Below are 13307 nucleotides of genomic sequence, written 5' to 3'. Positions count from 1 at the left end.
GGTCGATCCAAAATCACTCATCTTCGAACTTAGCCTGTCTTTTGACATTACCAAACGGGAAAAAAAAGAATTTTCAAAATCGGATGCGTTTTACTCAAGTTATCGTGCAGACAGACAGACGGACAGACGGACATTTTTTTTTTTCGCGGATTTGGCATCTCTAGACAACCACAATAGGTTTCCCCTTACTCAGGGAGTCCAATTCGACGTGTTACAAACGTATGCGTAAACCTATAAGACCCCAGTACTTTCGATATCTACTAGGGAAGGAAAGAATTGTTTGTGGAACCCTTCCGTTCCAATTCCCGAACCATCACACACCCCTAACACGCAAGAGTCTACTTAATATTGTTAAATAAATTAATTTTCATCCGGCTCAGAATCCGAGCTACAAATGAATATAAAAATAATAATTATTTTTGTAAATAAACAAGTAAAAAGAAAGGAGATATAAAAAATGCCGATAGCTAAATTATACCTATGTTTAAAGATGCAGAAAAAGGAAAAAAACTGATGAGAAAATATATTATATTGAGATTAAATAAAACCAAAACAAAAACTATATTATGAACTAAAACTAAATTATAATTTATGTAGATAAAAGAAAGAAAGAAAAACTATAAGTAAACGGAATAAAAAAGAATAATCTAATTGAAATATAAAATTTGTATTGATTTATGGAAAATACGAGCCGAAGAGAATTTCTAAAAGAAAATAAACGATTTGTTAAAATGTAACTCTCATTGTAAAAAAAAGAAACTTTGAGATTTGAATAAAAAAGAAAAATATGGTAAAATTGATTTAAGAAAAATATAAAGAAATATTTAAAAAAAAAAGGAAAATCAAAAAACACAAAAAATCTATATGTAAACTACAGAAAGGAAAATCGACAGTATGAAACATGAAAAAAATGATGTTGAGTTATTGTTTTTCAAAATAAAAATCGAATTAGAAAATATCAAAATTTGCATTTCTTTCACGCTTTTAATGGATGGGATTCATGAACAATTTCGGCTCGATCCGAACAACTGTATTCGATTTAGATAATGAGTTTATCTTTTCTTGACTCAGTGTACTATCACTTAGCAAAACCTCCAATAAGGGATGTGACACCCCTCTAACTAAAGGTGTTATCGTAAAGCTCCTCAATAGTGTATACTTTCGAACTAATTTATTTCACCGGAAACGTACACACATTTAAACTAAAGCGTTTCCGCTAAAACGTAATTTTTAAGATTACCGCCGACATTTTATTTCTACTGGGTCATCCCTTTTGAACCTCACATCACACCAAACGACAATATTGTTGTTTGTTTACATGATTGGTCACTATAAATTTTTCATAAATTCGTTTGCTTTGATGAATATTTAAAGTAAACCGTTGATTGTAATGTTAAAAAAAACACAAAAAGCACATTTCCGCACAAAATCTGATTTAAATCACATCGAAATCACCGAAATTATTACATTTTTCACAACCGACACTAAATTTTTGCTTTGGTGATTTGACGTTTCAAAAACAGTACTCATGTTACGATTAACGACTTTAACGACGATTCTCTTCGTTAAACCATATTCGACTAAGTTCAAGGTGGATGTGATTTGGGTGTGAAATTGAGTGGGAAGTGCTATTTTCATCGATTTTCTTTTTGTAAAATCTTTTAAATATGACAATATTATGAGAATGCCCGATGTACGACTTTCTTATTTTTCGTATTTCTGCTGATATTTGACAAAAAATCGCGAAAAGAATCGATTAGTCCCTCCCTTATTGCTGTCGTCAGTAAATATTAGATTTGCGCCCGGGCCTGTAAATTTACGCGCTGATATGATCCATTACAATATGTATATGTAGCATTTACTAGAACGGATCTGTCAGTATGTAACAGGGGTACCAATTATAAATATTTTGACCTTGACCTTGCAACTTACAAGCTGGACCCTGTGGACATAAGAGTTCAAACGTGAAAACACTGACAATGGAATTACCACTTGGTTTCCCCTTTTACACTCACAATTCTTATTACTAATTACGAAGCGTCGCTACTCGATATGCAGTAGACTTACATACTAACAACAATCACCGTCGCTCGACCGTGCTCATATAGAAGAGGAAAAATTAACTGCATCGATTTTCCGACTCTGTATTATTAAGAACTGAAGGACATTATCACTGATTTGTAACTCCTAAAACTATTTCCAGTGTAATCTACTATTTTTGAATATACCACATTTAATGAACTTGTACAGAAATTCCTCCTTTTGTACAATCTGCATTGAAATTAAAGGAAATGGAAACCAAGGGATCGGACTATCTACTTTTAGTTCAGCTCGCTTTAATTAATTACCTTAGTCCTTCACGTAAATACTTACGAATCACTGTTACGTTTCAATGTCCATTTTTGTCAAGTTTCGTTTTCAATCATAGAGTCCGGAAAATTGTTTCTGTTTCCTTCATTCACTTTCTAAGTAACACTCACTCATATGATATTCTAATGGTCCGTTGCCAATTCGTAACGTTAAAAATATCGAATGTCCTTTTGTTGACGTTACAATATGTCAAATAATTTAATTTTACAAAATTTGCAACTACTTCACGCGGCTACCAGCCTTTTGAAGTAGTTGCAAATGAATTTGCAAAAAACATTTTCTTTTTACGAATTTTGCAACTTCTTTTGCAAATACCTCACGTGGGCCTTGCCCGATTTCACCATATAACCAGTCCTCAGTCCAGCCCTGCCACTAACACTAAAAAATAAAATTGTCAAAACAAGTATTCGTACTGATTCCGTGACGATACCTTGACCAAATCCGTTTTATATTACAAAATGGTGGTCTTTTCTCGTCGACTTGTATGAATTTAAATCAAGAATAAAGAATATAAACGCATTGCAACGAATCAGGAAGGTCACCAAATGATTAAAATGTAATATCTACCGGCAAAATCGACCAACGACACCAAGAGAACCACGACCCACGACATGGTACTAATGGACTAGAAGTGGCTATTAAAGTAAAAAAGATTGTAATCGACAATTATAGTTGATATTTCCGGCCTTTCGAACAATTATCAAGAAAAAAAACTTTCCGGAGTTCTTTCTTACTTCCGATCGATATTTGATAGATGTTCCCAGTTACCTTGAAAGCGCAAACACAATTACCATATACCAACACCCAGGCGATATCTGCCCTGAACGATATTTCTAATGAAAATGATGACGATGAAAATTGCAGCGTATATTACATTCACTAATTTTGTGCAAGTAAAACAACAATACCGATTGGTAAACATAAGGTTTGATTTCTTATGTAAACTTATCCCACCCACATGCATTCTATCACATAACAGCATGCACTATCACTATAGTCTCTCTTTTCTTTTCAAAACAAAAATGTGGAAGTACGTAACGTACAGCCCCTGAAAAGTCTTAGCTACATCTACTGATTAAAACACTTCCCAATTGTTTCCTGCAATTCTTCACATTAAAATAAAAGTTTCTTTTTGTTCAAAAAAGGATCATTCAGGAATTATAGTTTTCGTTATTTATTTTTCTGTCGAAAATAAGTTTTGTTCAATATATAGTACGTACATACCAGCTCTTGAACGTTTGCGCGCTAACCTTATCGATAGGAAATAAACACAGGATACATACCATGCATTGAGCTGGTATGTTGATGTAGATGCTGTTCAATTTAGAGCTCCGAATTTATGGTTTGTTAGACGGCATTATTTGATGATGTCTTCAAAAGATTAAAGGTGATTCGTGCTGATCTGCGTGGTTTCTGGATTTGGCGAGACGTTCTTTGTTGGTGAGTAGTAGTATATATTTGTGGAGAGAGTGAGAGGAGTTAGAAAAATCGTGCTGCAGTTGTTTAAGAGGCATGGATGCTTAGCTTAAACTGGAGTCTACATTTGGACGTTTAGTAATGTATTTTTGCTGATATTCTAACCTTAGACTAACCATACCAACTATAATTACTCTAAGATTCTAACAAATCTATTTTTCTAACTTTGGGGACGAAAATGATGTCAATTTCGTTTTTTTTTGTAGTTTTCGTCCTGCTGCATGAAAAATTGCACACGATTGACTTTGGGCAATTTTGCAACTTGTAGCCAGAACGAAGGCACATACGTAAATTACAATTTTAGGTAGCTAACACATTCGTGTAAACAGCCTCGATGAAGCGGGTGTTTTGTCGGTATATTTTCATATAGTAGCTTCTCACTAAGTTTCGAAATTCAATCGAAAGATGACAAAACTTTTATTGTAAATTTTCAAATTAACAGTTCAATCAGAAAATTTACTGCTGTCTTGTGAAGGGTGTTGACATCGCAACTGAGTATGGTCAGACCACACTGACCAGTGAATGTCAACACCTGAGGTCGAAACAGCAATTCTGTCTCAAGATTCACTTCACGTGAGCCGTGGGAGGGAAGAGAATCGATTTCTCTGTTTGTTTTCCATGATTTTTCTAATCTTCATTTAACGATTTACCTGTAGGCTTTTCAACTGGGGTTAATTTTTCAGTAATGCCAAACGTCCTGGTTAAAACTCATTCACTTGAAATTATTTAAATCGCGAGATATTTCTATTTTTCTTGTTGGAATAACCTTTTTAGACTCTTTTAGTTAAAATTCAGTTTCTAGTTCTTGGAACCTGTCTCCCCTATCCATTCCCAGCTCTAGAACTCAAGTATTTTCAAGGATCCTGAACTAGTATCCAGCTATTCTCAACGCAAATGGTATTATTGAGGCTACAGTAGGTCAGTTCCTAAGATATCACCACTCCCATCCATTCCCAGCTCTAGAACTCAAGCATTTTTAAGGATCCTGAACTGGTATCCAGCTATTCTCAACGCAAATGGGATTATTGAGGCTATAGTAGGTCAGTTCCTAAGATACCACCACTCCCATCCATTCCCTGCTCTAGAACTCAAGCATTTTCAAGGATCCTGAACTGATATCCAGCTATTCTCAACGCAAATGGAATTATTAGGGCTACAGTATGTCAGTTCCTAAGATACCACCACTCCAATCCATTCCCAGCTCTAGAACTCAAGTATTTTCAAGGATCCTGAACTAGTATCCAGCTATTCTCAACGCAAATGGGATTATTGAGGCTACAGTAGGTCAGTTCCAAAGATACCACCAGTCCCATCCATTCCCTGCTCTAGAACTCAAGCATTTTCAAGAATCCTGAACTGGTATCCAGCTATTCTTAATGCAAATGGGATTATTGAGGCTACAGTAGGTCAGTTCCAAAGATACCACCAGTCCTATCCATTCCCTGCTCTAGAACTCAAGCATTTTCAAGAATCCTGAACTGGTACCCAGCTATTCTCAATGCAAATGGGATTATTGAGGCTACAGTAGGTCATCAAAGATACCACCAGTCCCATCCATTCCCTGCTCTAGAACTTAAGCATTTTCAAGAATCCTGAACTGGTATCCAGCTATTTTCAATACAAATTGGATTATTGAGGTTCCTAAGATACGACCACTCCCATCCTGCTCTAGAACTCAAGCATTTTCAAGGATCCTGATCTGGTATCCAGCTATTCTCAAAGCAAATGGGATTATTGAAGCTGCAGTAGGTCAGTTCCTAAGATATCATCACCACCAGCTCTAGAACTCAAGCTATGTGATAGATCAACATTTCAGATCCAGTTTTCTAAATACATGGTATAATAGACAATACATTAGGTTGATTATTAGCTCCTTTTATGATCAACTCCCAAGTCAAGGACTAATAAATGACTTCTGCTTATACACTGTAAATTACTGAGATAGGTTCTTCGAAAAACATAGGGAACTTTTTGTAGAATTTCGGTTTGTCACAGATGATTTTGAAGTCATTCAGCTACTCGGTACATGTTCAATCTCAACAGTTTCGTTTTTATTGTTCACATTTTTTTATACAGAATTCTTATTATTAGACCTTCGTCAGCTCATTTATCCTTCATATGGTACTCTTTGAAACAGTTCCTGTATTTATTTAGGCATAGGTGTACCTTACATTTGTCACAAATTATATTAGAAGTTGAATCGCATTTTTCAAATAGACATGTCGACCATTTTTCGATGCACACGGGCAAATGATTACGTTTATCATACCGGCTTTCTTCAGTCGATCGACGTTCATGTGACTCGTCTCTGATAAGACATGAAAAATAATAGATTTCTTCAAAAATCATGTACCGAATATCGACAACTAACCTTTCACTAATAGCGGACATTATACGTCTGTCTGAATTCAAATTGTCTTCAAAAAATGAATTGAAATACCGAGATCGGTAATTTTATTTTGACCAAAATTGAAACGCACAAAAATAAAAACGACTGTAGACTGCAAAAACGACTGCAAAGTGAATACATAAAGTACAGAACACAGCTGCTGCTTGTTGAAAAATTCCGAGAAAAAATAAGTAAAACTGGATCTGAATACCCATCGCCTCAATGCAAGTGACGCAAGTTCCCATTGACCAAAAAAATTAGAAAAATCTGAGTACTTCCTCGTTGTTTGGTAAACATCTTTTATATTTTTTCTATAGTTTTTGTACAATTAAGTGATTAAGAAATTCGTGTTTTTATTATACAATGGAATTATTATAATCTATTCCTTCATATTTATTAAACTGGTATCCAGCTGTATTGCAAATGTGATTATTGAGGCTACATTAGGTCCGTTTCTGAGATACCACCACTACCATCCATTCCCAGCTCTAGAACTAAAGCGTTTTTAAGGATCCTGAACTGGTATACAGCTATACTTTCAATACAAATGGAATCATTGCGTTTACAGTAGGTCTTTTCCTAAGATAGCATAACTCCAATCCATTCCCAGCTCTAGAACTACAAACCTACAGCTACAGTAGGTCAGCTCCTAAGATACCACGACTCCTATCCATTCCCAGCTTTAGAACCTAAGCATTTTTAAGGATCCTGAATTGGTATCCAGCTATTTTCAATACAAATGAGATTGTTGAGGTTAGTGTAAGTCAGTTCCTAAGATAACATAACTCCAATTCATTTCCAGTTCTAGAACACAAGCATTTTCAAGGATCCTGAACTGGAATCCGGCCATTCTCAATTTTTACTTTGACCGAAATTGAAACGCACAAAGACACAAAATTCTAACGTCGCATATCGAATACAAAAAGTATGGTGCACAACTGCTGCTTGTTGAATAATTCCGAGAAAACAAAGTAAAACTGGATCTGAATACCCATAGTCTCGATGCTCAGTGACGCAAGTTCCCATTGACCAAAAAAATTAGAAACTTAGTACTCACTTCCTCGTTGTTTGGTAAACATCTTTTATATTTTTTCTATAGTTTTTGTACAATTCAGTTCAGTTCGTATCTATTTATACAATGGAATTATCGATATAATCTATTCCTTCATATTTATTAAACGTTTTAAAAGGTAAAAATTCTGATAAATAAACGGAAGACAATTCAAAGGATGTGAGTAAAATAATGAGTTTTTAAAATTTGCAATGTTTGAAAAATAGATGGAAATGACTTAAAAGTTGGTTTAAAAGTTAGAAAATAAGAAAAATTTATTTAGACTATGGCTTCTTATGGTACTCGCGGTAGCAGTTATGGTTTAGATTCAAACAAAGATGAACTCTGCACTTTGAGCAAAAGACCTGTGACTTACCATTGCATGTCTCCAATTTGCATCTCACTCGTTTTTCCGAATACTCTGGAACATGCTCGAATCCATCGTATCGAATGTGGTCATCCGTACGTCTCTCTCGTGACTTATCGACTCGTTGATTTTTCGATCGAACTTCATCGAGTGTTATCCGAGAACTTCGCTTTGCAGGCAATGGAGGATACACGAGTTGGTTGGCAAGATCCATCCGAAATGCCAACAAGTCCATTACTTGTCTCTTAGGAATTTCCGATTTATTACAGTCAATTCGATACTCATTCCATGATTGGACGATCGCAAAATCAATGAAATGTGCTATCATCCGTAACGTCCATTTTTTCGACCGAATCGAAATTCGGTAGTAACTGATCATTTGGTTCATCAAATCGACACCACCCATGTTGATATTGTACTCACGTACAATTTGCGGTCGATTGATGGCAATCTTTTGATGGGATGATTTGTCGTAGCGAAGAGCAGTGTCAACCTTTCCAATGCCAACATAATTCGACGCCAAGGCAACGCATTTATTGTCACACCATTTCACACAAGTTACCGATCCGTTGGAGCTCACCAATTCCTCACAACATCCCCGTCCATTCTTCTGCATTTCGGCGTCGGATGAGAATGGCGGTTTCGCAAACCGATCGATTCTTATGGTTCCAGCGGCGAGTATTTTTTTTTGCAGTAGAATTTCGAATACTTGAAAGGTAGAAAAGTAATTGTCGAAGTACAATTTGTGTCCGGGTTTGTCTATACGCTTCACCAAATGCAACACCATTGTTGCTCCCGATCCGAATGTGTCCAGACTTTTTGAATCGAATTCTGTGGTTGATCCCTGATAGACAACAAAATCATAGGCCAAACCGCTTTTGCCACACAAAACCAAATTCTTGACACCCCATTTTATTTTCGGTTTGTTTTTAACGTATTGTTTGACTCCTTTAGTGACTCTTCCACGAAGAGGGATCATTTGTTCGTCTATGGAAAGATTCTCTTCGAGCGGTAGTTCAAGACATCGTTTTCTCACCGAATCCATTAGTGGACGAACTCGTGCGAACTTGTCAGTGCAGCCATCGGGTATTTTTTCAACATCGACCAAATGCACGTTCGTTCGTAACAGGTAAAACCGATACAGTGGAATGGTATCGGTAAACATTTTACATTGCAGATGCTGACTGTAATACATTTCGATTCTGGGGAGCTTTAAATTTCCCATCATAACCTGTAGCCCGATGAATTGCTTGATTTCGTCTTTGTCCGTCGGTCGCCATTTCTTTGTCTGTTGCTGCTCCGCATACGTATTTGTATATGTGACCATGTCATCGAAAAGCGAGTCAGGGATGTACCTCATAAAATATGCAAGTGGCGAGAAGTACTCCTCTTCTAAATCGGAATTTTCGGTTCGTTCAAATGGAAAACTCTGGCTCTTGATAGCCTTACGACACCATTTTATATCACTTTTCGCAGTCCAAATCCATTGGGTGTCAACATTATCTTCAGAAACTTCCCCATCCGGGTCGTTGTTTTCAAATTCTTCTTCATCAGAGTTGGATTCAACAAATGCTTCATCGTCAAGAGTGAGGACAGCACTTCCGATACGTATGCGTTTAGAATGAACCGATTCAGTTTCAATATCACCGTCATCACCGTCACTGTCATCCTCGATGTCCGAATTGATAAAATTATTCCAAATCCCTTCGGTGAAAATCCGAGATGGTTTCTTGATCCTGTACGAAAGAGGAATAATTTCAAACTTTATTTCGTTCTCTCAATCAAAGCCTCTTCAATTTAGACTTAGTTCCCGAACGTAGCCGAGAGATTGAACAACTTTTGAATTGAAGAAACTCTGACTTGTGTCTCGTGCCGTATAAAGGTTCACTTCACGTGTAACAACTTTCAATTTATACAACTAACCTCTTGCTCCGTGACGGCATTGTATAAAGTTCACCGAATAAAAACTATTATTTTTATTCCAAAATGGAATTTTGATGCAAAAAAGAATCATTCGAACACGAAATGCAATTTTGGTATAAACAATCGTTTAGCTACTGTATCGAAATTGACGTTGCGCCAAATTGAATTTGATCGTTACTTTTGATTGCCTACTTGATTGCTGTAGCACAGTATCGCTTACTAGCCAGAGACATGATTTCGAAGTAAATCAGATTTTTTATCTCTGAACAAAAATGCGGTCACTGTAGAAAATACAGGTTGGTTCGTATGTCCTGTAGATGATAAGAAATTACACCAATTTTCTACAAATCGACTGCTAAGGATTTAAATTATTCAAAATTCAAAACCCTGACAATTCCCTAAATAGACTATATTTCTATTTTTGTACTAGAAAGCAAGTATAGCTAAATTTTGCGTCTGTGACAGCTCCAACAGACCACCCTGTATTTTCTACAAAGTCGCTACAAAGGAGATTTTTGACTGAAATAGAATTCTCTGTGAGTTTTTCGAAGTAACTATATTTATATTATTGTGGTTTGGCATTAGCAAGCCAAAACGTTCATCAAAACTCATATTTCGAATTTGGGGGCACCCTGTATCTTTTACAAATCGACTACGAAGGACATTTTTTTCCTAATTCAATAATCTGACGATTCTCTAAAGAAACCATATTTTTATTTTTGATATTTTGGCTTTGCAATTCATTGGGAAGACAAAATAAGCGAAAAAAAAAACAGGGGGGGGGGGAAGCTAATATATGGAGCCTGACGCAAAATCGGATATCACCCGACCGATCCAACATCTGGAGAATATTCCCTGTCGGTTAAAACTTTCATATCTCTCGACCTACTCGTGTCAACACACACGTTACAATAATTTTTCAGAATGTTCCTGAACAGGAACTTTTCAAGTGAATGAGTTTAAGAACGCAACGTTTGACCTACACGGGATCTTCAACCAACTATAAAGACTAAAGCAATTTCGTTTTAATGTCTCAGCTGTTGCCCAGAATAAAAATAAAAATGTGAAAAGGAGATTTTGATGAATTACTCATAGCTGTCCTCGTCCCCGAGCGTTATTATGTATGCTCAGCCCGTTGCCAAATTGCAACGTAAAAAAAAACCTCTGAATTTGTTTGTCTCTCATGAGAGATGAGTTTTACAAAGTTTGACATTCGAGCATACCTTGTGTTGACGTTCATTGAGTAGTTTGACCAGCTATCAGAAAAGTCAGCAGTTTACCAAAATTATCGTAATACATTCGTAAGAGCCGTGAGAGAGCGATCTGTTAAGGAAATAAAGCAAAAATTGAAAAAATTCAATTTTGTCCACACGGAGTACTTTTTTGGTATGTGGAAATCAAGCCTTAGCGCTTGTGTTGATTCATCCGGAGCCGGTATCCATAGATATTGGAACTTTTACGATTGTCGTAAAAAGAAACCATTCAAGTTTATGTTTTTTTGTTTCAAATTCTTTACTTCATTAAATTGTCGCATATCAATAATTAATCAATAAATTTGTTTCCATTTCTTCTTCGTCTTCTTCGTATTTATTTTTAAATATATAATAGAATAGGGGTTGACTCTAAAACATTCAATTATATTTTTTTGTATTCTTAAAATTCAAACACTTTACTGCTCCTTATTATCATCTTAATTGTAATCCTTTATTTGTTTTCATACGTATAGACAATTAATTTGTATTTGTATCTTCTTTTTGCAATTAATTTACCTTTTAACTTACACAATTCTAATATTTTTTTATTTCTTTTCAATAATTTTTTTGTTTTTGTCATTATTCATTTAAGGATTGCATCACTACAGGTTTCTGTATAATAATAATAATAATTTGTTTCATGGTTGATATACCATTTGCATTTGAACAGAACGAAAAGAAAATTAACGTAAAATTCATTTTTGTATAAACATCTCGTCTGTAAAATGCGATTTACAGTAGAGACGGTCAATATATCGAGGGCAACATTACTAAAGGGCGGAACCACTATATGTCTGGAACTACTCAACCTATTTTCATAGAAATTTTTCCACCGAAAACTAGAATTATTTTCATTTCTTGAGACCCATATTGAGAACGTCCGACCAATAGAACACCCTATGGCCTCAATTCGAATCAAACCGATTCTTTTTCTTTACCAAACCAAACCCTAATATTAGTAGATTAAATGTCAATGGTAGGGTTCCCAGATGCATTCTTTTTAGAGTGTATGTACTCTTTTTCGACATTGCAACTACCTTTCACCGACTATTTCATTAATTTTTCAGTCTTCGCACTCTTTTTCTAAATGGAAACAAAAATATTTCAATTATTTGTTGAAAAGTGGAAAAATTGTCGCTGGGCGGCAGTTGTTTTACAAGACATTTTTTAAGTAACATATGGAAGTGGCCAGAGAACACTTTTTTCAAAATTTCGGAAACGCTTTGTCTCTACTTTTGTTCATAATGCTGGACTCCAAAACGACATTTTAAATCACTTTATTCTGCTGATTTCTACTCAGAGAATTTTAAAAACGTCTCAGGGATTCAATTACAAACCTTTTTTTTAAGAGCTTCCGAGCGTACGCTGAAATTGTAGCCTACATTTCTGCGTTTTGAAATTTTTGATCGCTGATATCTTTTTACGAGAGCCCTTTTTGAAAAATGTACGACCACATTTTCGAGTAAAAATATGTCAGCTTTGAATAAAAAATAAAATTGTCTGTGAAAGTTTCATGTGCTTTGAGAAAACTGTACCTATGCCCCAAATTTGCATCAAAGGTACACTTTTCTCAAAGCACATGGAACTTTCACAGACAATTTTATTTTTTATTCAAAGCTGACATATTTTTACTCGAAAATGTGGTCGTACATTTTTCAAAAAGGGCTCTCGTAAAAAGATATGAGCGATCAAAAATTTCGAAACGCAGAAATGTAGGCTACAATTTCAGCGTAGGCTCGGAACCTCTTAAGTCGCTGCACCCTCCGGCGCAGTCAGAAATTTTGAAAAACTGATTTGCCAATTTTGCTAAAATTTTCCAAAAGTTTTCCAAGTTCTGATAAAAATTAACAAATTTTAGGAAATTTCAGAAAATTAGGCAAATCAACTTTCCATAAATAGGCTCCTAGCGCAGTAATGGTAGTCGTTGCCAATGGGTCAAACTATGAGTCTTATCGAGCTAATATGCGGCTAAAGCTGAAAGTTCATGAAAATCGTTATTTGAGAGATATGGTAATTACGGCCTTGAGTGTTGCCCTCAGTATAATAAACAGTCCTGGGATAAGAAGTTTTAACAAATACACGAAAACGTGACTTGTCACTTTGATCCCGAGTTATGTAACAAAAGGCGCCGAACGAAGTACTGTTTTCGACGCATACAGTATGTATGAAAACGTACTAGAACTTTAAAATGGCATCTCGGATCTTGGTGACGTAGAGTAGATCTCTATCTCGATCCTTCCAGTACATAGTCATTATTGCAGATCCGTAATTAAATCTTCTTCTTAAGAAAATGGTAATTATGCCAAGATACCGGATTAAATATTTTTATTTATTATAATTTCTTTAACTGACTTGATAAATGAATTTTGCGGTTATAAAGTACGAAGTAGAGGTATTTATCTTATTAACAAAAATATGTTTCGTTTTCCACTCATTGTATTTTCTTTCGCTTCAGTAATTACAGTAAATTTGTTTTAA

General features: G+C 35.4%; 1 protein-coding gene and 1 long non-coding RNA gene across 2 annotated transcripts; both read right to left on the bottom strand.

Annotated features, from left to right (window-relative positions):
• Positions 1 to 5903: 5903 nt before the first annotated feature.
• Positions 5904 to 6390, bottom strand: LOC119077938. Its single transcript, XR_005087899.1, has 2 exons — positions 6218 to 6390; positions 5904 to 6154 (listed from the first exon to the last, which is right to left on the bottom strand). It is a non-coding gene; the product is annotated as an uncharacterized LOC119077938 (long non-coding RNA).
• A 1180-nt stretch (positions 6391 to 7570) lies between these two features.
• LOC119078146 (piggyBac transposable element-derived protein 2-like) lies at positions 7571 to 9596 on the bottom strand. Its single transcript, XM_037185621.1, has 2 exons — positions 9577 to 9596; positions 7571 to 9389 (listed from the first exon to the last, which is right to left on the bottom strand). The coding sequence occupies exons 1-2, from the start codon at positions 9594 to 9596 to the stop codon at positions 7571 to 7573; spliced, it is 1839 nt and encodes a 612-aa protein (XP_037041516.1).
• Positions 9597 to 13307: the final 3711 nt, after the last annotated feature.

The sequence above is a fragment of the Bradysia coprophila genome, unplaced genomic scaffold (genome assembly GCF_014529535.1).
Source record: "Bradysia coprophila strain Holo2 unplaced genomic scaffold, BU_Bcop_v1 contig_24, whole genome shotgun sequence".
NCBI classification, from domain to species: domain Eukaryota; kingdom Metazoa; phylum Arthropoda; class Insecta; order Diptera; family Sciaridae; genus Bradysia; species Bradysia coprophila.
The sequence above is the reverse complement of the archived record's forward strand: the minus strand, read 5'-3'. Positions and strand labels throughout refer to the sequence as shown.